The sequence below is a fragment of the Stegostoma tigrinum genome, chromosome 12, assembly GCF_030684315.1.
Source record: "Stegostoma tigrinum isolate sSteTig4 chromosome 12, sSteTig4.hap1, whole genome shotgun sequence".
NCBI lineage: Eukaryota > Metazoa > Chordata > Chondrichthyes > Orectolobiformes > Stegostomatidae > Stegostoma > Stegostoma tigrinum.
Genome location: NC_081365.1, coordinates 59,400,644 through 59,427,940, shown reverse-complemented (window position 1 = coordinate 59,427,940; position 27,297 = coordinate 59,400,644). Strand labels below are relative to the sequence as shown.

Here is a 27,297-nt window from a genome sequence, read left to right as displayed (position 1 = left end):
AATGAAAATTTTATTGGGAAATCTCTTTCTTCAGTACAAGCCTCCATATCAGTTGGCCCTGTATATCACCTCACAGTGATGACATGCGTAAACTGTGTGTCTCACAGAAACAGGCTGAACTATAGAGGCTTTTAGTTGGCCTCGTTCTCTGATGTGTAGCATACAATTCCATAGGCACATTATTGCCCCCTGATGCACATAAATCGGACCCCAACTGTGGTTAAATAGCCCAATTGCCTTGTGGGTATCTTGAAGGTAAGGGAGTAAATCCCAACAGAAAATCTGGGGTGGAGTCCTGTAAACAGAAATCTGTCACTTAGCAGGGAGTTTTCTGGCAATTCTTGCAGCTGAGCTCATACTAAACATTGCTGGTTCTTTGGACATTGCAAGCAATGCCGACAGAAGGGCAACTGATTCTTTGGCAACTCAGCATCTCCATCTTATTTGTCCGGACCTGCATCTTGGAGAGGATATTCCAGGTTTATAGTTTGTGTTGATACAACATAGGAAGAAATAGTTACTCTTTATAGGGTTTTGCTTTGTTGGTGTTGAGCATTAGTGCCAGGGGTTACTTCTGACAGTGAGAGATGTCTCATTGGGTGACAGCAACGTGTTTCAAACTAGGCCATAAATGCTGTCCCATACAACCTGCTTGCTTTAATGGGTGCTTGGAGATTAGAGAGTCACCCCTCAACAGATAGATTGCTCATCAAACCTGGCAAGAAAAACTTGTTAAAGAGGCTCACTTTTTTTTTGCATTGTTAGCTGGAATGGAAGGAGCATGTATTCTTGACATACTAACACTCTTCTGCAAGTTGGTGACACATGTAAGACAGCTGTTCTCAACCATTTTAAATTCACTCATGGTCATTATCTGGGCCAGCGTTTAGTGCCTATCATTAATTGCCCTTAAGAAGATGGTGGTGAGCTGACATCTTGAACCATTGCAGTCGTTGGCACAGGTAGACCCACAGCATTGTTGGGGTGTGAATTCCAGGATTTTGACACAGCAACAGTGAAAAGATGGAGATATATTTCGAAGTGTGGATAGTGAACACAATGTGGACTTTACTGCACTGCAAGAAACTGAGCTTGTTCAAAGTGATTTTCTGAAAGAGAAATGCTACACTCTTTTGTGGAAATCCCCAAGAGGCAACATTCTGAGTGTGCATGGAACAGTTTTCACTATTTAAAGGAAAACTTCACTCTGATGATTAAACCATATTATTTCCAAACCATGGTCTCCTGGGGGATATCCAAGTTCACATTTCTGGCACATGCTAGATCTAAACTTCACCAGATATGCCACCCTCACTAGTGTCTTCATAATTCTTAGCTATTGCAGTGCAAATTGTGACACTGACTACTCTGTGGTATGAAGCCAAGGAAACCACAGCACTCTAAACAGAAATTTATCCTTGTATCAACTCTTCCCGTACTGCTGACCCAGAAAGAAACCAACAGTTCTTCAGCATTCTCCATCAGGCTTTTTTGCACAATATCCAAGATCAAAGTACAGGACTATTGGCTCAATTACATCTATAACTCTGCATGCACTGTGAATAGAAGAAGATCTCAGACAAATGCTAACTGGTTTAAGACTTACTGGACTGAGCTGGAGCCAACTACTGCAGCGAAGTAAAGAGTTTTACTGAAGTACAAGCGAGACCCCAGCAAATAAAATCCAGGGCCACCTGAAGCAAGTCTCAACAGACCACTTGCCAACATACAATTGGCTGCTGAATTTAGGGATAGTAGAGGACTGCGTAAAAGCACCAAGAATTCACCAATTAAATCAGGCCCCTTTAGGGTGAGAACAGATATGATCATCATTGAACCTGTCAAGGAAGTAGGAGCATGAGTGGATCACTGCTTTGAATTCATTTGAGACCCATTATCATTGAAGAAGCTGTCCACACTCTTCTAGACTTTCCTGCCATGTAGGAGCTGGATAGCTGCATTATAATAGAACTCTCAAAGGTCTTCAAACTTATCAATAAAAATCAACTCTTTAAACTGTTGTGAAGAGTAAGCTGTTGCTTGGACTCTTGAACATCATTTCTTCTTCCCGCACAAACAGAGTTCCATTAGTTACAATGGGGTATCAGACAGGATTTCACCATTCAGCTGGGCTACTTTCTGTTGCCAATCTGTTCACCATATGATTTGTTGACTCAAACGAGTGTGTCTGCCTGTCTGCCAGAGCAGACCTGTTCAGTTTCACAAGGATACATGCCAAAATTAAAGTGCACAATGTTGTAGTCTGGGAGTTATTATTTGCAGGTAATGCTGTACTGGCACCGCATACTGAAGTTCATTTGCAACAGCTAAACGATCAGTTATCCCAGGTCTGGCAATCATAGTCAAGAAAGTCAAAGCTGGGGCCAATGACATACTTCACCTTCCATCAATGGGAACAATCCCACTCCAAAGATATTGACAGCTTCACTTACCTTGAATCAATTGCTGGCAACCCTGTCCCCTGATATTGAAATCAGCAGCAGCATTACCAAGGCCACAGATGGAATGCCAAAGTTGAGAAGTTGAGTGTGGAACAGCAGTTACAAAATGAAAATACAATGCTCTGTGTGTGCAAAGGCACCTTGAACAAACAAGAGATGAGGCTGAATGACTTTTACCTCTGATACCTCAGATGAAAATTGGGCATCTCCTTGCAAGACAGAGCGCTGAATATTGAGGGACACCTGGGTTTAGGGATCACCAGCACATTGGCCCTCTTGAGTCATTGGTAACTCCGTTGGCTGAGTCATGTAAATCAAAAGAATGGCAGCTGCATCCCCAAAGACACGATTTGTGGTGAGTTTACCATTGGCACAAGACCAATACATTGCCAATGTCTATCATACAAAGTTTCAAGATGTCACGAGACTTCAAGTGGACAAGGATCAAAGTCAATGCCCGGGAAGTCCTCACTGCTGACAGGATTGACTGCTGTAAAGATGTATATGGTAAAAAGTGCAGGACAAAATAACTGACCAAGTGGCAGCAAAGGGAATCCTCTGGAAAGAAAAAAAAACTGTCAGTCAACCTCAGGCGAATGCGATTCATCTGTGCCAGCAGCATAGGGGAATGCCAAATGCAAATCAGCCTCTGCAGCCACAACAATGTTCAACCCAAAAAGAAAACATGCCATGCACAGTCCATCAATTGCTGGAACAGATGAATACCATGAAAGCACTTTTAGTTCACTCATTAAAAATACCATTCAGTAGAACAGGAACAGGCCTTTCAGCCCCTCGTGTCTCAAGCTCTTTTAATATTCAGTTGATCATAACTGATTTATATCCGAACTGGATTTATCTGCGATTGCTCCATTTCTCTTAACACAATTGGTTAGAGGGAGTCTATCAATCTCAGATTATAAATTATTATTTGAGTTAGTGTCTTTTTTTTGTGTGGGGAGAACTGTACATTTTGCCATTGATTCAAGGTACATTTTTGGCTGAAGAAGTGTTTCCTAGCCTCTCCCCTGGCTGTTGTTACAATGTTGTAGTTGCATGGGATCTGCGAACCAGGAGTTCACATGTTTTAACCAACTGGTGGACTGCTGTGCGAAATATATATCTTTCCCCTATTTTGTCTTTGAAATGATAATTTTTACAATGGTAATTGGTCATGAATGATACACAGATTTTCATAGGCTATTATGAAGTAAATCCATTGAAATTTTTCTTTTATTTTGCAGCTGTGAGTCTTCTATTCTCATAGTTTCTACTGATGCGATCTGATGTACAGATAAATACTTCAGCAACAGGAAAATCTGTTAAAGTGATGACATAACCTGTGTAATTGTCTCACAGTTTTGGTTAAAATAAATATTAAATGCAAATCATCTTGTTATGATTGATTTTTGGTCCACAGAGTGTATGTGAATCAATGATGGGTCTTACTAGTCTGACCGACAATACTGTGATACATTCACTTGCCTGGTTCAGGCCCAGGTTGTTTTATCACCAAGACCTTATTTAAAAATCATGACAATCCACTTCCCCATACAGAGTGGAAGAATAGGGAACCAAAAACAGATTTCAACAGGCAAAGTTCAGATGGCCCTTGGCAGCCTATCTCTTTTTAGATATATGGCATGTCGTAAATTTTGGGAGGGTCTCACAGAAAAGAAGGGCTGGAGAATACATCTACTTGTTTTATATGTCTTGTGAGAGTTTTTGGTGCAGTTCCAGGATTGGTGTGGAAAGTCCTCCAGACTATCCCCTTCAATTAGAAAGGCAACTGTAGATAAGCCCCTTTTCTCGTTTTCCAGGAATGTGTGGGCCTTAATGAGGTCTACTTTATCATCTGCTCAATATCTGCTGGATGAAAATTTCAAACTCTGAGTGCTCTTTTCTTAGTTCAGTAATAATAATCTGTTTTTCAGGAATAAAATCTAGAACCTGAATTACTTTGGTTATTAAATTTATACCATGTTTGATCCTTAGAAATAGCTCCTGCCATTGCTAATGAATCTGGAACACTGGCTCAGGAGACAACTGATAGAAAAGCCAAGTACATTGATTCATGTCCTGTTGCACTCCCTACTGGCCATGAAAGTATGCACTTTTATCAAAACAGAAGCAAAAATGTGGAAAACAAGGTGCCTGTTTCAAGACCTGATGACAGGTGTGCAAATACCAGGTCCAGGAACAGAATTGAAAAACACATGTGAGTACTGATTGAAAGAACATTTTCATTTGTTAAAAGGTAGCTCAAGCCTCAAAGCAAGAAAAAGAAAAGCAGCGTTATTTTTCTGAGGAAGACCACGCAAACTGAAATCAAATAAATCATCCAATAATTGTTTAGTGATTAATGTTTATTAAGAGGTTGGGAAAAGTATCACTGCATTTCTTTGAATTACGCCACGAGGCTTTTACGTCTACCTGAAAAGGCAAATAGGCCTTAGATTAAGGTTTTGTCTGAAAGATAATATTTCTAAACGTGCAGCACACCCTGAACATAGGAATGCCAGCCTAGATTGAAATAACTCCACAGAGGCAGGTGTCCTGTTGCCAAGTCATCCTTTATTTACATGTGGAGTGTACTTCACACTGATTCAGCTTCCACAGAACTAGCTCTCAGAGTGAGCAGGATTTCTGAGACTCCTGGTTATTTCTGTCAACCAGGGCTCACTGATTGGACGAGGTTAACAACCCCAGACAGGGAGTTCACATTCTGTGAGGTCCACCTGGCGGACCTTGTTACAATCATTCCAGAGGATGTGCTCAAATTTCTGGAGTGGGACTTGCAAACACGACCTTCTTACTCACACGGGATATCTCTGTTCATATTTTTGCTGAGAATGAAACTGAAACAAATGTAGAATAATGCTGTTTTACGTTTGTTTGACAGATGAGCCTGTTTTCTCCTTTTAGTTTTGATATTGTGTGTTATTGCCTAATAGTTTTGAAATCCTGAGTCATATTGACTCTTGGTGGTTGGTTTTCTCAGCCCCTCGCAGGGATGTCAGAACCCAAAGAAGCTCTGAAAGTGCAACATGTTGTTGACTCATCACATTCCTACCTATTGCTGACCAGTCTTCCATTTTGTGGGAGAGGTGGAATCATCAAGCAGTCTATCTTTGGGCCTATTGAAGCCTTAAAATGATAATGACCTCATTCTGCCCATGACAGGAGAGCAAGGTGGGGCATAACAAATCTCCTTTGGGGTGACTCTGTGTCCACTGGAAGCATTCCCTTAATCTCACCAAGGTCATACACTTCTGCTTTAATCCTCTTGGATTCTCAAACCTGGCCCTTCAACCTGGATTCTGGAGCCAGGCAGCCTGACCATGCCAAGACACTGGATCTGCCTTAAATCTGGCCTTGGTAGCATACTGTTCCTCAGCAGCTATTTGTAAACTTATCTGTGGCTATTGTTTGAGTCTGGCCCTGCAGATGCTACTGAACTATCAGCAGGAGCCCATGTTCCTCTCCAGATGTGAGCAGAAGTGTCAGTCTGAGGCAGTTATGCCCTACCAAGCATAAAATAGCTGAGGAGCAGCTGACTTTTTCATAACAGGCTCCTGAACATCCTTTTGCTGGTTTATTGGTGAGTGGGGCCTAGGACAAGTGCAACTTGAAAAATCCTTGGAAACCCTACATCTGGTAAAGGCTCTGTGGCCTCTTCAGTCGATGCTTTCTTTCCAACGGGTCATACAACAAAAATGCTTATGCTTCACGAAGATTTGTTTGGAATTCCCACCTTTACTGCCTGATTTTGAGATGTAATAGGAATGATATTATGGAATTATGTGTCCCATCTACTATAAGTCTCGGGGGTTGGTTAGCTCATTTAGTTGGAAGGTAGGTTTGAAATGCACAGTGATGCCAACAGTGAGGTTACAATTCATGCACTGACAGAAGTTACTATGAAGGGTTTTCTTCCCAACTTTTCCTCTCATTTGAAGCACAGTGATCCTTAGGTTAGACCACCACGAATCATCTCTCTCTCTCTTTCTCTCTGTCTAATGTGAGAGCAGCCCTACAGTCTGGTAAGATAATGCTGACTTTACCTTTCATTTATAGTGTTACGAATCATGTTTGTTTAAAATGATGATTCAGTATTATTAGACAGAATGTGAGGGTAAAATAAAAGATTCATAGCAAGCTTATTCTCTGATGAATTTTTATATTTGTTTCATTTTTCTGCTGACAACAGCTTCAGTGTCTACACTTGTACACTTACCTATGAGCTATTGCTGCTTTTCCAACACTGAAGAGGAATTAATAAATTTGCCTTTGTAATGACCCCTGTGTCTTTTTGTTTTGGATTAAGGACACAACAATAGAAGAACCAAATTGGCAACATAGTGTTATGGACCAGACCAGGCCCCTTCAAAATATTTTCAGAAAGTTGTCTGGACCCTAACTTTTGCCTATTTAAAAGGCAAATGTGAAAGGCTGTGTCACATGTGCAATTCAACTGGTCAAACTACTCAATATTAAACAAGGACACAATTAATTCAAAGACTACAGTTAAAATACAACAAAAGAAAGAAGAACTTAGAATAACTTAACTCTATTGGAAAACTTAACAGAGTAATTGATACAGTAACTATTACTAATTAACTGCTCCCATATAGTAACATCCCATAAACACACCTTTGGAAAACAGACTAATTCAGAAAATAGATTTTTTATATGCAACACCCTCAGTTAGAAAAGAAACCCCAGCTTCTAACTGTAGCCAAGAGAGGGGGAGAAAATAGTTTCTACTTCTTTAAGATTCCATCAACTTTTGCTGAGTCTAAAAGCTAAAAAAAACACTTGAAATCCTGGTCTGTGAGATCCGACCACACCCATTCAGGCTGCTTCTATTGCTGCAAATTAAAAAAAAAACACAAGATCTTGCAAGCTGTTCAAATTACCACAGATTTCTTAACACATCTCATTCAGTCTCTCTTAAAAGCAACCAGGACAAATACACTTCTGAAAGTCACAGCAATGTCACAATAATAGTCAGGTGACACTTACTCACATGAAGCCCTCCTACTTCTATTTATAAGAGTGCTTTATAAGTATCCAACTATCAATAGTTGTAAACTAACAACATCCCACGACCTCCGGCTTAGTGTTACTGGTTTGTTCCAAGGAAACAGCTGAGACTTTTAATGCCAGAATAAGATACCTGTGCATAGATACATGAATCCTTTCACAGATTCATTGTTTGCAAGAATGAACAATACCATTTATATGTCTATGGCTAAATGTTGGCAGTGTTACAAGGTCCTGCCATCATATACATTTGCTCGGTTTCAGCAACAACTTGACTCCTCGGACCAGTCTCCAAACTGCATTCTTTGACCAAATTTCCAGGAGGATTCTGGACGATCACTCCGCGCCCACTATCAGTGATGCCCCCAGGAAGCTAGCACTGAAAACTTTACTCTAAGCATTCTGTGAGGTCCTGGATGCAAGGTGAAGAAGATGAGTTTCAATCCTTAGTCCCTGCTGTTCTTTTAGCTGCCGTTCTGCCATGCCAGCCAGGATGGAATTCCTAACAGCCTTTGGCTCCTTTCCTGCTTTAACCTCCAAATGAAAAGCTGTGCCATATGACTTTAGTTGACTCTGACCCAAGGCACCAAACTTGGATGCATGGCATTTTGGGGACAGAGAGCTGAACCAAGGGAGCTTTTAATGCTAACCTTTTCAACAGAAAATGGCCTGTAAATAGCAGGTAAAATTGATGAATGAAGTATGCAGCCAACTAAATATGAATGGCATGATGGTGATATTCTTTAAGGCGTGCAATTTTCCAAAATTATAATGTTAAAATGAAACTTGTCTCATTGCCGACAAATGTTTCTAACAAAACCTTTTGCATTTCAATCAAAAGCTTTAATGAACTGAAATTATACAGTGTTTTAACACGATTTCTTGAATGTTACAATGAACAAAAACAAGTTTATATTGCTGATGGTTAGAAAATACCTATAATTATTGATGACAATCTCATTGTCTCAGGTTCTGGTTTGTGGAAAAGAGGGGTGCTCCCTCTAAAGGTAGCTTTTAAAATGAAAGTGTTAAGTTACTTTGAACTTTTACCTCAGTTAATATAAATGAATAAGTTATTCTGAGTCTGATTATATGTTTGCGCAGTATGAGTTTATAAGTATATAACACCATCATATCATCCCAAACGGATTAAGATGAAAAGAACTGAATACATGCTGACTCGAAGTTAAAAACACCAAAAGTGAGAAAAGATTTTTTTGAGGAAGTCTTTGAAGGTGAGGAAATAGAGAGCCAAATGTAAGATTTTGAAAGGTAATTCAAATTGAAGAGAATGTCAACTGAGGCCTTTGCTGCTGGTTGAATTATTTTTGATTTTGTAATAAATATACATTTTTATTTATAACTACAATACATTGTTACAACTGTATTTATCTTAATTTTTAAAATATTCTCTCACAGGGTGTAGAATGCTGACAAGAACAGTTGTTGACTACCCTAATTTGCCTGGAGAAATTGATGGAGAGCTTCCTTCTTGAACCCCTGCATCCATCTTTTGCAGATGCACCCAAATGTTAGGAAAATAGTTCTAGGATTATAACCCATCACCAGTGAACATTATAGTTCCAAATCTCAAAGGCACGTAGCTTGGAAGCTTGCAGTGTAATTACCAATTGGTGGTGTTCCCATTGTCTGCTGGGACTATTATCCAGGTTTGAAATGCGCTGTTGAAGGAGCATGAACTGCTGAAGTGCTTCATGGTATTCACTGTTACCACAGTGTGTTGATGGTCGTGTGAATGAATATTTCAGTTGGCTGATGCAGTATAAGTCAATTGGGCTGTTAAGTCCTGAATGTTATTAAGCTTGTTGAGTTTCATTGAAGCCTCACACACTCAAGGAACTGGAGACTCTTTTTAATGCACTCCTGGCTTGTGCCTTGTGCCTGGTGGACAGGCTCTGGAGATATGGAGATGATGTGCTTAACATTGGATTCCCAGTCTTTGATCTGCACTGCAGCCACAAATCAAATTTCAACTAATACTAACTCACAGAATGTTAATAATGAGAGTTTCTGTGATAGTAATGCTACTGTACATCAAGGGAAGATGTTAGATTATATTTTGCTGGAGATGGTCATTGTCTGGACCTTCGGTGATGTAGATGTTACTTACCACTTATCACCCCAAAGCTGGATGTTGTCCAGGCCTTGATGCCAATACTCCCCTAATTATTTTCTTAATGTCTGATTTAGGTGTGATCAATCCAATGTCATACCTATTTGCACAAAACCTTGGAGTGACAGTAGAGCCATGCAGTGTAAAGGGAATGTTGCTTGCTGCATTTTAGCATGAACTGCTTCAGTACCTGAGGAGTCATGGTTGTGCTGAACATAGTGTAATCTTTAGCACACACCCTCCTCCCTCCTCACTTCTGACTTGATGATGAAATGAAGGTCATTGATGAAGAGGGTTAGATCAAGGACATTACTCTGAGAAACTCTTACAGCAATGCTCCAGGACTGAGATTGGTTAGGTTTCTGACAATCACAACCAACATCCCTTGTGTTAGGTATGACTCCAACATAGTCTAATATCCATTGTTTTCAATCTTAACAGGATTCCTTGATGCCCCAATTGGTCAAATTACGCAATGATGTGAAGGGCAGTGACTCCATTGCGTTCAATTGTTTTGTACATATTTGAACTAAGCTCAGAAGCTGAGTGGAATGTGAATAGCATTAAATAATAACCCATGAGCAAGTGGTGTCTCGATCCTGCTTGATAGCACTGTCAACAACCTTGCCCATCACTTCTCTGATTATTGAGAGGAGGCTGATGGGAACAGATTAGATTCATGCTGCTTTTTGTGGACAGGACAAACCTGAGTAATGTTCTATTACCTAGCGCCAATCTCCTGTGTTGTCCCTCTACCTCTGGGTAATACTTATATCTAAATAATCATCCAATTCTGCCTTGAATGCCTCAATTGAACCTGCCTCCACCATATATTCAGGCAGTGCATTTCACATCTTAACAACTCGCTGTGTGAAAAAAGTGTTTTCTGACATCATCCTTGCTTTTTTGGCACATCTCTTTAAAACTGTGCCCTCTCTTGTTCCTTTTACGAGCAGGCACAGTTTCTCCCCATCTAATCTATACAGCTGCGAATGACTTTGAAAAGCTCCATCAAATCTGCCCTCAGAAATAATGGGAACTGCAGATGCTGGATAATCCAAGATAATAAAGTGTGGAGCTGTATGAACAAAATCTCTGCTCTCCCCACTGCATCCCAAAACCAGCCCAGCTCGTCCCTGCTTCCCTAAACTGTTCTTTCTCTCACCTATCCCCTCCTTCCACATCAAGCCGCACCTTCATTTCCTACCTACTAACCTCATCCCGACCACTTGGCCTGTCCGTCCTCCCTGGACTGACCTATCCCCTCCCTACCTCCCCACCTACACTCTCCTCTCTACCTACCTTTTCCTCTATCCAACTTCGATCCGCCTCGCCCTCTCTCCCTATTTATTTCAGAACCATCTCCCCATCCCCCTTTTTGATGAAGGATCTAGGCCCAAAACGTCAGCTTTTGTGCTCCTAAGATGCTGCTAAATCTGCCCTCTGGCATTTTCTCTCCAAGGAGAACAGTCAAATTCTTTGATCTATCCTCATGCCTGAAGTTTCTCATTCGTGGAACTATTCTCATAAATCACTTCTGCATTTTCCTTGATGAATTCACATCTTACCTATAATGTGGTACCCAAAAATGTACATAACACAGCTGAAGTCTAATAAGTCTCTCCTAGTGTTTCAGCATCACCTCCTTTCTCTTGTACTGTAATTCACTTATGATAAAGCCAAGGACACTGTATACTTAATTGACTGCTCTATGCACCTGTCGTGGTACCTTCAGTGATCTGTAGACACATACACCCAGGTCCCTCTCCTCCTACACCTCTTTTAGAATTATATCCACTCTTTAATATTGTCTCGTAATTTTCTTCCAACCAAAGTGCATCACCTCACACACCGAAACTTTTCTGTCACCTACTTGCCCACTCCATTAACTGTCAAATTCCATTTTCCCTTTTTTTAATTTTTTCACCACCTGCCTCACACTCAGTCTATTAGTTACTTACTTCAGGATTCAAGCAGCTTAGTCAGGAATGGTGCTTCTGGACACTCCTGATGAAGGATATTGAAGTCCCCATTTTGTACCTTTGTTACCCTCAGTGGGTATAGCAAGCAGTGTTTAACATGGAGGAGCAGTAATTAATCAGCTAGGTGGGTGGTAATCAGCAGATGGCCTCATTGCCCTGTGTGATCTGATGCTGTAAGATTACATGTTGATATCTAAGATATTATCTGTGGGTGTGATTCAGTATGAATTACAGCCAGGCTGTTGCTTGACTTAACAGTGGGGTAGCTCTGCCAATTTTGGCACAAGCCTCCAAATTATGTGAAAGATGCCTTTGCAGGATCGCCAGGTTTTGGTGAGTCATTGTCATTTCTAGTTTCAAAATTGATGCCTGGTGATCTGTTCTGGTGTAATTCCTCTTGTAGCGTCTTGGTGCAGAGTAACTTGTCCATTTCAGATGGCAGTTCAGCATGGTGTAGACCTGGTAAGGGTGATACATTCCTTCCAAAAGGCCACTAGTGAACCAGATGTGTTTTTTGCTTTGTTCAGGCAATGTGGCTGACACTGGCAAGCCCAGCAGTTATTGTCCATCCCTAAGTGTCCAGATAGCTGAGGGTCTTGAGTCTGGATTTTTTTAGAGAGGCACAGCATCCAACTCATACATGGGGTCTCACCGTCAGCTGATGTTTGAATCTGGAATCTGGCTATTGGTGAACCTGAGCAGTTATTTGTTAAGTTGTGGTTTTGTTGTGTGATTTACATGATACGCTTTGTTTATACTCTTAAATGCTTGAATATTTCTTTAAATATTGACCATGACCTTGAACACTTTGGTTGGAGTATGGCCTTTAGAATAATTTCTTTGCATTATTCATGCTAATTTATGACAGGTACATTGCATTTTCTATTAATTTTTCTCAGTGAAAAAACACAACAACGGATTCCTGTGGATCCTGAGTACACTTATAATGACGATGAGATAATAGCAATGAAAGCCCATAAAAAACGTTATGAAGATTTTATTCGGCATCTAAGATTGCGTCGCTTACAAAGGCAGGATCGCAGGTAAATAATGGAAATATTCATATATTACTTTGGCAAAACAAGAAGGAAATGCAAAATTTAATCACTCAGCTGAATTTTTCATCTTAACTGATATTTTTTCTGATGCGAGTGTTTCATATATTTTCAGATTACCTCTTGTAATAAGGAATTGATTGACACCCATTTGGATTGCTATATTTCACTCTTTCTTTACACAATAGATATAATATTTTCCTTTGGCTAGTGACTATAACATAATATTTGGAGGTGATACAGCACCATGCAGATAATTGTGGGTGTACAATAATATGAAAATAGTTTACAGATTCATGTGAGATCAGAATATCTTTTGAGATTGTTGGGATTGTTGTGAATGGTGATAGTCTGAAATAAAATTGAATCATAAATAGGTAACATGATTTTATTGATATTTTAAACATCTGAAGAAGCAAAATGTGCAGGGATATGTAGAGAGGTCAGTGGAGTCATAGTATATGTGTTCTATCTTCATAGAGCCAACACAAACACGATGCTTCAAATAGCCTCTTCTGTGATAGACTAATTCTGTGGTTATGTGAAATGTTCCCTTGATTTACTTGATGACGTTGTCTACAATGGTGCAGTAAAGAAGAATATGCATACAGCTTAATTGTTTCTGTTTTCTCCTGTTCCAATTAACTTGGAGTGAAAGTAGAATTCTCATGAATGGTAAATAGACAGTGGAAATAAAGTTTTAGATCATTATCATATTCTCGTGGCTTGTCATTTTTATATGCTTCTTATTTTGAAAGAGAGGGAGCAATGTCTATAGAGATCAAACTGGTTAAATCTGCAATTATGGGGCTAGGCAGCCAATTCGATAAGGATTTCTATAGGAATTAAAAGAAATTCTTGTGCTTGTATAACGCCTTTCATATCAAACTACTTTACAGCCAGTTAAGTTGTTTTAAAGTGATGTCTCTATTATAGTATAGGAAGGGATATTGGAGCAAGAAGTGGGCATTATCACAGAAGTAAACAACACAGGAGGCCAATTAATGGATTGTATCTATTTTGGCTCTTTGAATCAACAGACATTATCACTCCCAACTTTTGTCCAGAATCTTGAAAGTTGTTAATCCTCAAGTAGTTTTCCAACTCCCTTATGCCATTGATTATGGATCTGCTTGAACCATATTTTCAGGGAGAGGGTTTGGTTCCTGCCACTGAATCAATTCTACAAAGGTACTATCATTTTTCCAATTAACTCTACGGGCTTCCATACTTTTAGCCTCCTGCAATGTGACATTGTTGAATACCTTCTGAAAGTCCATTATTCCCACATCAACTGCACAACCTTGATCAGCCTTGTCTGCTACTTAATTAAGGATAAGGTTGTTAAGAAAGCATATGGTGTTTTGGCTTTCATTAACGGGGGAATCGAGTTTAAGAGCCACGAGGTTATGCTGCAGCTCTCCAAAACCCTGGTGAGACCACACTTGGAATATTGTGTCCAGTTCTGGTCAGCCTATTATAGGAAAGATGTGGAGGCTTTGGAGAGGGTGCAAAGGAAGTTTACCAGGATGCTGCCTGGACTGGAGGGCTTGTCTTACGAGGAGAGCTTGACTGAGCTCGAACTTTTCTCTCTGGAGAGAAGGAGGAAGAGAGGTGACCTGATCGAGGTGTACAAGGTAATGAGAGGCATGGATAGAGTCGATAGCCAGAGACTTTTCCCTAGGGCAGGATTGACTGCCACGAGGGGTCATAGTTTTAAGGTGTTAGGAGGAAGGTATAGAGGAGACGTCAGAGGGAAGTTCTTCACCCAGAGAGTTGTGAGCGCATGGAATAGCTTTCCAGTGGTAGTCGTGGAAGCGGAGTCATTAGTGACATTTAAGCGACTGCTGGACATGCACATGGACAGCAGTGAATTGAGGGGAATGTTGGTTAGGTTATTTTATTTTTGGATTAGGATTATTCCACAGCACAACATCGTGGGCCGAAGGGCCTGTACTGTGCTGTACTTTTCTATGTTCTATGTTCTAAAGTGTAGAATCAAATTAGTCAGAACTGTCTTGAACAAATCCATGCCAATATTCCTTAATTAAACAATGCCTTTCAAAATTAAAGGTTAGGTTGTCCCTGATTGTAGTTTCTGACAACATGCCCACCTACTGATATTAGGCTATAGTTTTCTGATTTATCCCTTTTTTGAAAAGTGGCACAATAAATGCAACTCTGTTGTTCTCCTCTAATCCTATACTCAATGAGGATTGAAAATTGTGGCCAGTTAATGACCACATTGGACTTTGTTGTGCTGCTGCTGACTTCTAACCCACATGTGAGGAACCTGGCACCTTTCGCTTTGTGGGTGGTGTTGGTGAAGGTGATGGGGCCTCCTTTGCAGGTCCCATTGAGACCCCTGATGCTCTGCACAAAAAATCATTCCTCATTTTTTCTGTTTTTTCCACTGCCTTTTTAATCATTTTCAATCTCCAGAGCCTCATATGTAAAATATACATATCAATGTTTCCACTGTCATTGGCTTTTGTGATCCCTGAACTATCTATTTCTTCCCTTTGCTATGTTTCAATGATTTACAGTTCAGGGACTTGATTACCAGGGGAGGAAAATGGTGACATGTTGCATACACATCTGCAAATTTACTAGCTTTAGGAGACTTTAGATGCTGCCAGTTGCAATTCAGATTTTGAGGACCAGCTTGAGCCACTCACTCCTTCATTTCTGCACTGTGGTTTTCGGTCAACCTGGAACAGATATGGCTCAGGAATCTATCTCCCAGATACATTGTATTGCAATCAGGGAAAGAACAGTCACATAGCTGATGACTAGTTATTGAGACCTAAGTTAAGCGGAAAAACTGAAGTAACTTGAGCTCTCAAATTGGAATGAAACATTGCGTTGGGAAGGGCTGATGTATGGCATACAACAGGTATATTTGACACTTGAGATTATGTCATGAGCTAGCAGAGAAACAAAGAGCGAGATTCCAAAAAAGATTTTAAAAATCTCTGAGGTAGGATGAAGCATGATTTTGGAAGAGGTTTTGTGTTGTGGCATTGTGCAGAAAGGGTTTGGGCTTTGAGAAGAGTGGTATCAGTTCTTGAACTTGCTAGAACCTGAGCAAATTAATGCTTAGTTACACTTTTTAACATTATTGCTGGTAGGTGTGGCTGACTTGTTATTACTCCGAACATAATTAATGAATAAAAGCTTAATTTTTCCAAACCTTCTCACCTTTACTGCTCAGGTATTAAATGTTCATGGTTTCAGTTGCATTCTTCTTTAGGATTGACAAGCAGTTGCTGCCCAACTCTTGTTTTCACCTGCTGCCTGTCAGCAATGCTGATCAAAATCTTGTTAAAGTTTCATTTTGGTGATCTGGTTTACACTCCAATATATGTAGCTATCATGAATCTTGAGTTCCAATTCGGAATTATAGTTTTATTTATGCATGTGGTTCTTCATATTATTGATGTGTTGAGCATAACTTTTTGTTCTTAACTGCGTTTGCTCAAAATAATTAAAGATATGGAGAATATTTTGTGAAATTGTTATCTTTGTTATGAGCAGGATAAAGTATCAGAACAAAGGAATTGCTCTGGAAAGATTAGTTGCATCTAATATTTTTCAAAAAATATGCACTTTTAGTTGTAATCCAGCAGTGGGAAATGATTTACAATTGACTTTTAACAAGATATTTAAATTACCAGATATACTGTAGCATTATTATAAAACCAGCTCATTCTCTATCTTTAGAGAATTTGAACAATTTAACAATGCAAAAGATATTGGTTTGAGACCTGCAGAAGGACTAGACTCTCCATATCCCAAAGTCATACCCTTTATGCCATCGAGACAGCCACTAAAAATATGTTCTGCAGTGCCACCAGCTAGAAAGTCCAAGCTTAAAGTCAAACACAGCAATCTTGGAGAAAAACCAGTAAGTTGGTTTCATTTCAGTTCGACTTTTATGGTAAAATTATGTAGCAGTAATGTTATAATTAGAAATAGAAACAGAAAATGCTGGAAATTATTCAACGGCAGAGGCTGGAACTGAATGTGTGGGCTTACTCTTCGTTTTTGGGTCAGGACTCCGACATCGGGATCAACTCACTCAAGTGGCACCCGGTAGCTGTCGCAGTTTCCTGGTAAATCCAATTACACTCTTTGTTGTGATTGTTGGACTTTTGAAGATCAAGATTGAGGTCAAGCCCTTTCTTGGAGTTATGTGTCTTTTTCTCTTGCAAAGTAATTAGTGAAAGAGTTAAGCCTTTCACTACCTCCAGAGGATCAGACACATGTGATATTGCTGTCTTGTGTTGCCTTTTCCTCATGCACTTGTGACAGGCAACTGTCCATGTCGAGTTTGCATGTTCTCCATGAGTCTGCATGAGTTTCCTCAGGGTGCTCTAGTTTCCGCCCATGGTCCAAAGATGTGTAAGTTAGGTGGATTGGCCATGTTAAATTGCCATCAGTGTTCAGGGATGTGCAGGCTAAGTAGATCTGCCATGGGAAGTGCAGGGTTACAGGAATAGGTAGGGAGCGTGTCTGGATGGGTGCTCTTCGGAGAGTCGATGTGGACTCAATGGGGTGAATGAGCTGCTTTCGTATTGTAAGGATTCTGTAAAAATCTGCTTAAGTGTCTTGCCCATTTGCACAGCAAACTTACGTTGAAAGAATGGAATCTTACCTCTTTATGCATGATACTAGCTTCTCTTCAAGGAGTCCAGAGATGGAGGCAAATCATATTGCCCTCCATTTGCAAGACTTGATTAGTAGTGAATTTAGTATAATCTGATGCCTATTCAAATGGGGTATCAGTTATCTGCTTTACATTGTGATGAGCATTCGCTTGCGAGTTCATAGTCAGGGCCAGTGATGCCCCTTGAAAGCACCCAGTGACATGAAAGTACAGCCTGACCCTCACTTTAACAGGTACTGCCAGCATGTGCCTCTGTGATCGGGGTCGGGGGGTGGGGGGGCGGTGTGAAGTGCACCCCTATGAATGCTTACAATTCTCCCATGATTTTCCTTTGTTGAAACATCCTCTGGCAGCACTGATGCTCTGTCCCCCAGGAAACCTGTTCTTCTTTGTTATACCCGATGGAAGTCACTGAGGCCCAGTTCCAGAGATTACCTTTCTTGATAGCAAATATACAATATCAACTGCTTGGACACTCCCACTCTACCTCACTAACCCCTCAAGGTTCACTCCCTCTCCCTCCTCTACCTCACCCAATTGATCCAGTGCTTACAGATGAAACTCTCCTCAAAATCAAAACACTGAATGATGAGTTACCTGATCCTTCCTTTTTTAATGCAGCACTCAAAAATGCACCATCTCTCTGACTGCCTTCCCACCGTGATGTGGCCTATATTTCCCATGGTTCACCTCTGAGATGGCTTTTTGTGCTTCGTTGAGCGACCACTTGACTTGTTTGCATGTTAAATTGATGGCTCACCACTGTTGTATGGGTTCCCTCTGCAAAAAACCCCATACTTCAAATCACATCAAAACTGTTGTGTGGCAGGACCATGTCCGGAAGTTTGCATGTAGTGCGCCAAACCAAAATTGCAGGCTCACTTGCCCCCTGTGTTCAGCAAGATCAATGTTTCAATTTCATGAGCTATCTTCAGAGTGGTGACAAACAAAAAATAACCTTTCCTTAAATTCTGATGTAAGTCTATCACGCATGCTGTTTGGCTGAATATTTTCCAGCATTTTTAAATCTTATTTCAGTTTTCCATCTTCAGCTGTATTTTGTAAATGTATAACTTGAAGCACTGAGTAATCTTGCTTATGCCAGGCCAACTTGTACCTTTGTACTTCTTTCTTTACATAATATTTTTGTTCTGTCTTTCCTTCTTAAGGTATTATCCTGTCATGACAAAGGTTCCACGGGTACAATGGACCATTTTGCAAAGGTAAGTTACAAAAGTAGACTATTCTGAATTGGGTTGTAGGAAAGTGGGGAAGGGAATTGGAGTAGTTAGAGGTGTAACAAAAATGAACCTTTTCCTACTCCAACATCCACACGCTATGTTTCCAGGAAGGCTTGCTGCAAAGCTTTCTGGAGAGGATTGCCACCCCTTGTGCAAGTTCATCTCCCGGATACTTCTGCAAGCAACGTGGGAGAAAAATTATTGCAGCAATAAAATATTTTTAAAAATAATTCTTCAAACATCCTCACGAATGAGTTGTGAAAATATAGCAGATGTGGAGGAAAACTGTTTGAATGATGATTGAATCTCAATCAATCAAGCAACAAATTCTGTTCACTTTTGAACTGCCATGGGAAGTGCACAAAAATCTATTGATCTCATACTTGAATATATTCATTGATGGAACATCCTTCATCCACTGAAGAAGAAAATTCCACAAATAAAATATTACTTAAATTTATGAATACCTTGCAGTCATTCCCACAGATGACTTGGCTTTGGGAAAGATCTGACAATTAGCTGAGAAGTTTTTAACTTCAGATAATTGTGGGGCTTTTGCTGATGAGAAAGAAGGCGAAGGTAAAAATGAAGACTTGTACAATATGCGAGCATTAAAATAAATTGTTCATTTGAATTGTTCCAATATCATTCACTTACAATCAATTTAAGCTCTATCTTAGAAAACAAACAATTTACACTGGAAGTATATTAGCAGACAAAGTACAATTGAACATACACAGATATGCTACTCAAGGTATCACCTGAAACAAGAAAATGCATGCACATAATTTCTGCTGGGCAGACTAATTATTTTCTCTTACTTGATGGTCTTTTTACTGCCTTTTGTGACCATTTTCAGCCCAATTATTAACATCTTGTCCATTGGACATGCAACCACGGCTTTCTTGTGTTTGCTGCTACCGCCTGGAATAAGCAACTGATCAAACTTGAGCAAACTAAATCTTTCTGTCTGCCACTTATGTATCAGCTGTCAGGGTCCAATTTTCAGTTAATGAATTACTTTTGAAGCTGATGTATTCATAGTTGTAGGAATATACTTGGGACATTTTCACTCAAGATCCCAGAAGCAGAGATGAGGCAAAAAACTAATGAATTTTTTTTGCAATATTCATTGAGGGCGAAAAGGGCTAAGCGTAAATATTGTAGGATAGGTCTTCTGCCCTTCTTTAGGTGCTCCTATAGGATCTTTTGAATGCACTTGAGAGGACAGATGTCCCCTTGCAGCTTTCTTTAATGGAGGTTCCTAGTACGGAGCCGTTGTGATGTCATCAAGCTCCCCCTGTAGCTGGTGAGATTAGAAAATTCACATGGACAGCCAATCAGGGAATGAAATGTATTAAAATTCAATTACTTTTTAATTATGTTGCATCAAGACAAATAATCATTTGATATAATGAGAAACTGCACAAAATAAATTTGTTTCAAGGTCCAGTGTTTTGTTTGAACAGTCCAGAAATATAAAATTATATTTTATGACTGGATCTGATGCTCTGCAATTGTTGTTGCTTACACTGCTGGTAGAAACCCAGTTATAAAAACAAAGTTGCTGGAAAAGCTCAGCAGGTCTGGCAGCGTCTGCGGAGGAGAAAGCAGAGTTAACATTTTGGGCCCGGTGACCCTTCCTGAGTTCTGAGGAAGGGTCATCAGACCCAAAACGTTAACTCTGTTTTCTCCTCTGCAGATGCTGCCAGACCAGCTGAGCTTTTCCAGCAACTTTGTTTTTGTTCCTGATTTACAGCATCTGCAGTTCTTTTGGTTTTTAGAAACTCAGTTATACCTGATTGAACATGTTGAAACGTTTTATTGAGTTTCAAACAGTGCTGTGAGAGTGAAGAAAGGGAAGTTGGTTCCATATGAGGTAATTACAATGATCATTGGCTGTGATGACACAGTCCATAACACAATCTCGAACAGAGTAGTGAATGACAGAAAGCAACTTTGGAATTTCTCCATTTACTCAGACTTGTGTGAAATCCTGAAGAAGTGGTCAGTTTCAAGAGTAGTGAAATCTGCAACTAATCATCAACAGAAACCAATGCTAAATTCAGGTCAATCTACAAATTCATATCATGCCACTTTTGTGAAAAGGAAAGGGAAGGAAAACAGAAGTGCTACTTAAGGAAGAGTTGTTGCTAAAAACACAGAGGAGAACTGGGGAACAGAGTTAAGCATTCAGATTAGTTTCCAAGTAAAATTTAGTGGGAAAATTAGATAGTTTATTTAATAAACTAGAAAAAATAATGTTTGGAAACAATAGGCAGTGTATTTATTGATATTACTGGCATAGTGTTTTTGGTTGGGGGGTCATTTTACTGTTTTTTCCATTCACTACAAGCACATTTACTCTGTTTTCAATTATTTACCATAGGCTAGAGATGGCCTTAATGCTGTTCCATCTTCACTTCAAGAGGAATTGGATTGCAGTTTGATTCTGACACCGCAGCAAATTCATCAAATATCCATTGGTAGGATAAGTGTTTATAAGTGATCCAGATAAATGGTTTTTTCTTGTGACGTAGACATAACTACCAAAGCTACGGTTTGTTGCCCATTTCTAATTGCACTTGAATTGAGTGGCTTGTTAGGCCTTTTCAGAAGGCAGTTAAAAATCAACTACATTGCTATGGTAATAAAATGTGAGGCTGGATGAACACAGCAGGCCAAGCAGCATCTCAGGAGCACAAAAGCTGACGTTTCGGGCCTAGACCCTTCATCAGCTCTGATGAAGGGTCTAGGCCTGAAACGTCAGCTCTTGTGCTCCTGAGATGCTGCTTGGCCTGCTGTGTTCATCCAGCCTCACATTTTATTATCTTGGAATCTCCAGCATCTGCAGTTCCCATTATCTCTGATACATTGCTATGGGTCAGTTTCCTGTAGGCTAGGACAAGATAAGAAGGACGGGAGACTTCTCTCCCTAAATGATTTTTTCACTACTATGAAGATTAACTTCACATTTTAGGTTCAGTTGTCAAATTTAAATTCCAGCAGCTGCTATGGCAAGATTTGAAACCATGTCACCAAAGCATTGGCCTGAGCTGATGAATTACTACTTCAGTGACATTACCACTGCACCACCATTTTCTTGTTTGTTTCTGAATAGTCAGTTTGTTAAGGTCATTATTTTCTGGTCAGAAGATTGCGTCTGCAGGTACAGTTTATTGAAATGTAAGTATTTGTCGCATATCTTTTCCCAACCATTTATGCTAGTGGTTAAATATTAATTGTTCATCTAAGGTTTAAATCTTAAGTGTTCCCTTTCGACAGTGGCAACTTGGATAATGGGTCTGAATATGTCAAGGAAATTAGTTTGGATCAATGGAGTGTGGTGCTTAATGGGTGACAATCCTGTCAGTCAGTTGATGTCGCCCTCGGGGTTTGCCTCTTTCAATTGCCCCATTGTGAGATCATCCAAAGAATGCCAAAGGTAGTGATGTGTGGAGAGCAATGATTATAAAACTTCAGAGATGAAGAGAGTGTATGTTGATAGTAATTTATTTTCAAATCAATGTAAAGAGGTAGGGTTTGTTTTTTCCACATAAATGTTTAACATCTAAATTTTAAGCCAGTAAAAAGAATGGGCTTGTGTTGATCTAGTTACTAGGGGTCTTATTGTACATGCTTACTACAGACTTTCATCTTTTCCATACTAATATGTCTCTTACTGACATAGAATCCCTACAGCGTGGAAACAGGCCCTTTGGCTCAACAAGTACACACTAACCCTCAGAGAATCCCACCCAGACCCATCTCCCCGAATCGCTATGGACAATTTAGCATGGCCAATCCATCTAGCCTGTACATCTTTGGACTGTGGGAGGAAACCTATGCAGACACAGGGAGAATGTGCAAACTTGACTCAGACAGTCACCTGAGGGTGGAAATGAGCCTGGGCTCCTGGCTCTGTGAGGCAGCAGTGCTAACCACTGAGCCACTGTGCCTCCCTGCTTTTTTGTGGAGTTTGTTACTATTGCTCCAGGTTATTCTGCAATAGGTTTCACTGTGGCCTTGATTGTTCCCTGTCTGGTTCGTCCTTGCATATTTACTCTGCAACATGCTGCCCTCTAAGACTGAATCCCCCCGACCCAGTTGTTAACCACATGTGCTTCTCTGAGCTTGGTGCAATCCCAGTCTTGTTAATTCTCTATTTGTTGGCAGCTCTTGGAGTTGGAATATAATCCCTTAAGGAGATAGGAGAATGATAACAGTTTTCTGACTGCTCCCTGAAGTGGCCAAGTTGGGATTGCCTGGGTTTTTTAATCAGCTGCTGGATCACCCTTGAGTTCTGATGAAGGGGCAAATATGAACTTCATGTCTTTTCCATTGATGCTGCTAGGTCTGCCAACAGTGTTTTCAGTTCTTAGTTCAGGTTTCCATCATCTATAGCATGTTGCTTTTGAATCTCAAAATATTGACACTTCCAACATTTAATTAAACAATTACACACAGTTTCTGGCCATAGGTTTAATCAGAGATCTTCATTTTCTTAATTTCTAAGTAAATCCAATCTAATTCTAAAATCTGATAAGAGTTTCTCCTACACATTGGTCTTCTCATTGAGATGCTTTTGTTGCTTGCGGATGTGGATACCTGGGTGTACTTAAAACCTTATCTCAAATTATTTATAAGATTATGTGGAAATTCAATTCTTACACATTTTTTTAAACAGAACTCACTTCTAAGCTATTTTATCCCTCTATAATTTTAGAAATGTATTGACTAGTCTTCTTTTGTTTATATATTTTCTAATATGTTTACTGGAAAGGGTCTCAGATCAAAAACTGGAGTAGCCCTTTCTGAGATTTTACACAATTAGCAATTCTTAATGTGTGATCTTAGATAGTGAGTTAAAACAGAATCAAAAGCACTATTTTCAGAAAGTGATGGGACTTAATAATTCACTAAGTATAGTTGGAGAATAAATATTTGAATCTTTAAGTTTGTTTTTACTCTGTTCCCTTGCAAATTACTCCCTTTAACGAACAAAAGTAAAGCAGAGTTTTAAAAATGGTCATATTTAAATCTTAATTATAAACAACTTTAATTAGGGTAAGCTTTAACAGTAATTTTGGTGACAAATTAATTCATGAGATTAAACATATCAAATATAAGCAACAATATTATCATTGTTATTGTAACATTACTCCACTATGAACTGTATACCATTCCACTTTTCTTTTGTTTAAGTAGGAAGAATCCAGCACTCACTCCCTCAGGTTTTGATCTTGGAAAATGTATTTAATGATCAAAGAAATGCTACCCTTTGTCTTTTGTGTGATTGCATTTCATCCATGACAAAGACAATTTGTTTGGTGCAACTTTTTTGAATTATGTTTTTGTTTTAACTTCAGGCCCAACTACAATTGACTTTGGAACTGTTTGTGTATATTCAACATCAAAGCAGATTTTAAATATTGTGAACAACTTACCCACTCATATTCTAATTGAAGTGACAACTGACTATCCAGAACTCCGAGAGTCCAGCCCTTTAACTCAGGTGGTACCACCCTTGTCTGCAGCTTGCCTTCCAATAATATTTGAATCTACATCAGAGGGAGTGTTTCAAAAGTAAGTTTCAAAGAATAATTGCTTTGTTTCTCAATAGGAGAGCAAACTTTGGGTGAACATAAATAAATATAGGTTGGTTTTGGTTCCTTGAATATGAACGTGGTAACAAAGCAGGAAAAATAGCCTTTTTTGCCTCTCATATGTCAATCTAACATTCATTTCTATTCAAGGCCACTTAAACAAATGTGAGATGGACATCTTGTGGGTAACCATTACAATACTGTGCAATTTGCGTCCTTGCCCATTGTCAATTTCATCTCTACACTGCCGAGTATGTTTTGATGTTGTCGCAAGTTAAGCCCAAGTTATTGTTCTTACCTTTTGAGATCTTAGGCCACGGAGATGTCATTGCCTTACTGAAAGATTTTGCCTGCATGTATCAACTTATTATGCTGAAGGATCTTGGAAAAATAATGAATGTTTAAAAAGGCATAATTAAAGTTGGGCTCAATTTCCAGATTAGAATTCTTGGAGAAGTTAGCAAGTAGGATAGATAAGGGGGTGGCAATGGGTTGAATATGTTTGGATTTTCAGAAGGCATTTAGTGACGTACCACACATTAAGTTACTGAATAAGGTAAGAGCCTATGGTATTGGGGTTAGTATCGTAGAATCCCTACGGTGTGAAAACAGGCCCTTTGGCCCAACAGGTCCACACTGACCCTCAGAGCATTTCCACCCAGCCCCATTTCCTTATAACGCACCTAAGCTAGGCATCCCTGAACACTACAGGCAAATTAGCATGGCCGATCTACCTAGCTTGCACATCTTTGGACTGTGGGAGGAGACTGGAGCTGAGGAAACGCACACAGACATGAGGACAATGTGCAAACTCCACACACAGTCGCCCAAGAGTGGAATTGAACCAAAGTCCCGAGTGCTGTGAGGCAGTAGGCTAACCACTGAGCCACCATGCGGATGAAATAAAGCACGGGCAACACCGTGATATTAGCATGGATAGACGATTGGTTTGCTGGTGAAAGACAGAGTGTTAGGATAAGGCAGGGTATTTTCAGGCTAAGAAATTGTAACTAGTGGTGTGCCACCAGAATTAGTACGACAACCATAATTATTTCCATCTATATTGATGGCTTGGATAAGGAAAGTGAATGCACTATGGCTAAGTTTGTGGATGACATACAGATAGGTGGGAATGCAAGTAGTGAAAATGACTTGAAGAGTCTGAAAAGGATACAGACAGGTTAAACGGGGAAAATAGAAGAGCAGAATATTATTTAAATAGAGAGCAGTGCAGAAACCTAGGGAGTCCCCATGAACAAATTACAAAAAGCTAGCACCCAAGTTCATCTGTGAAGTAAAATATCTGAGTTAATGTTTCATTATGTAGGGAAGGCAAATGGATCATTGGCCTTTATTTCAAAGAGAACTGAGTATAAAAATAGGGAGGCCTTGTGAAAACTACACATGGCACTTATCAGACCACAGCTAGAATACTGTGAAACATTTTGGAGCTCTTAGCTAAGGAAAGATTCTGCTGGCATTGGAGGCAATCCAGAGAAGGATCACTAGGCTGAAACCAGGCATGTAGGGACTGCGTTCTGAGGAGAGATTGAGTTGATTGGGCTGTACACATTCAGAAGACTGAGACTTATTGAAACATGCAAGATTCTTAGTGAACTTGACAGCTAAGATGGTGGCTCAGTGGTCAGCACTGCTGCTTCACAGCACCAGGGACCTAAGTTCAATCCCACCCTTGGGTTTCTGTCTGTGTAGAGTATTTCCCTGTGACTGCGAGGGTTTCGGCTGAGCGCTCCAGTTTCCTCCCACAGTCCAAAGATGTGCAGGTCAGGTGTATAGGCAGGAGTGTGCAGCTTGTGTGGATTGGCCATGGAAATGCAGTGTTACAGAGAAAAGGGTGGGCGGTGAGTTGCTCTTCCCGGGGGGGTGGTGCAGACTTGTTGGGCCGATTGTCGTGTTTCCACACTGTAGGGATTCTATGTAGAAATGTTGTTTCCTGTTGTGGGAGATTCTCGGAGCAGAGGGCAAAATAAGGGTTGCACAGCATGATTCTTGGAATCAGAGATTCTGCCTCCACACTTATTTCTTTAACCATGAGCCTAACCGTCCCTTTACTGGCCCCTTCTCCTGCCTCCAACACATCTTGTCCTCCTGGACACCACCCCAAGGCCTCCTACCCTCCCTCAACCTCTTCATCTCCAACTGCTGTTGAGACATCAATCGCCTCAACCTCTTCACCCCTCTCACCCACTCCAACCTCTACCCCGCAGAACGTGCAGCCCTCCGTTCCAATCCCAACCTCATCATAAAACCCGCTGACAAGGGAGGCGCAGTTATAGTATCACGCACTGACCTCCACATTGCCGAGGCCAGGCGGCAACTCTCCGACACCTCCTCCTACCACCCCCTTGATAATGACCTCACCCCCGACCACCGAAACATCATCTCCCAAACCATCCAAAACCTCATCATTTCAGGTGACCTCCCACCCACAGCTTCCAACCTCATCGTTCCCCAACCGCACACCGCCCGCTTCTATCTCCTTCCTGAAATCCACAAACCTGGCTGCCCTGGTTGACACATTGTCTGTGCCTGCTCCTGCCCCACCAAACTTATCTCCACCTATTTTGACTCCATTTTTTCCCCCTTGGTCCAGGAACTCTCAACCTACGTTTGTGACACCACCCTCCACCTCCTCCAGAACTTCTAATTCCCCGGTCTCCAACACTTCGTCCTTACCATGGATGTACAGTCCCCTGTACAGCTGCATTCCCCATACAAATGGCCTAGAAGCCCTCGGCTTCTTCCTGTCCCACAGGACCGATCTTTCCCCCTCCACTGACACCCTCATCCAATTTGCCGAACTCGTCCTCACCCTCAATAACTTCTCTTTCAATTCCTCCCACTTCCTACAGACTCGTCTGTAGCTACACTGGTCCTAAATCCCACCTCTTCCTCTGTTACATTGATGACTATATCGGTGCAGCCTTGTGCTCCCATGAGGAGCTCGAACAGTTATCCGCTTCACCAACACCTTCCACCCCAACCTTAAGTTCACCTGGACCATTTCTAATACCTCTCTCTCCTTCGTGGACCTCTCTGTTTCCACATTTTGCAACCACCTCAAAACCGATATCTATTTCA

General features: G+C 40.4%; 1 protein-coding gene across 1 annotated transcript in view; it reads left to right on the top strand.

The window, feature by feature from the left end:
* Nucleotides 1-27,297, top strand: part of LOC125456902 (cilia- and flagella-associated protein 47-like) — a 478,989-nt gene that overhangs the window by 33,456 nt on the left and 418,236 nt on the right. Inside the window, exons 10-15 of the mRNA XM_048540417.2 lie at nt 4,458-4,680; nt 12,524-12,667; nt 16,403-16,586; nt 18,518-18,571; nt 20,979-21,075; nt 23,959-24,175. Coding sequence (XP_048396374.2) covers nt 4,458-4,680; nt 12,524-12,667; nt 16,403-16,586; nt 18,518-18,571; nt 20,979-21,075; nt 23,959-24,175 — 919 coding nt within the window. The remainder of the gene's footprint in view (nt 1-4,457; nt 4,681-12,523; nt 12,668-16,402; nt 16,587-18,517; nt 18,572-20,978; nt 21,076-23,958; nt 24,176-27,297) is intronic.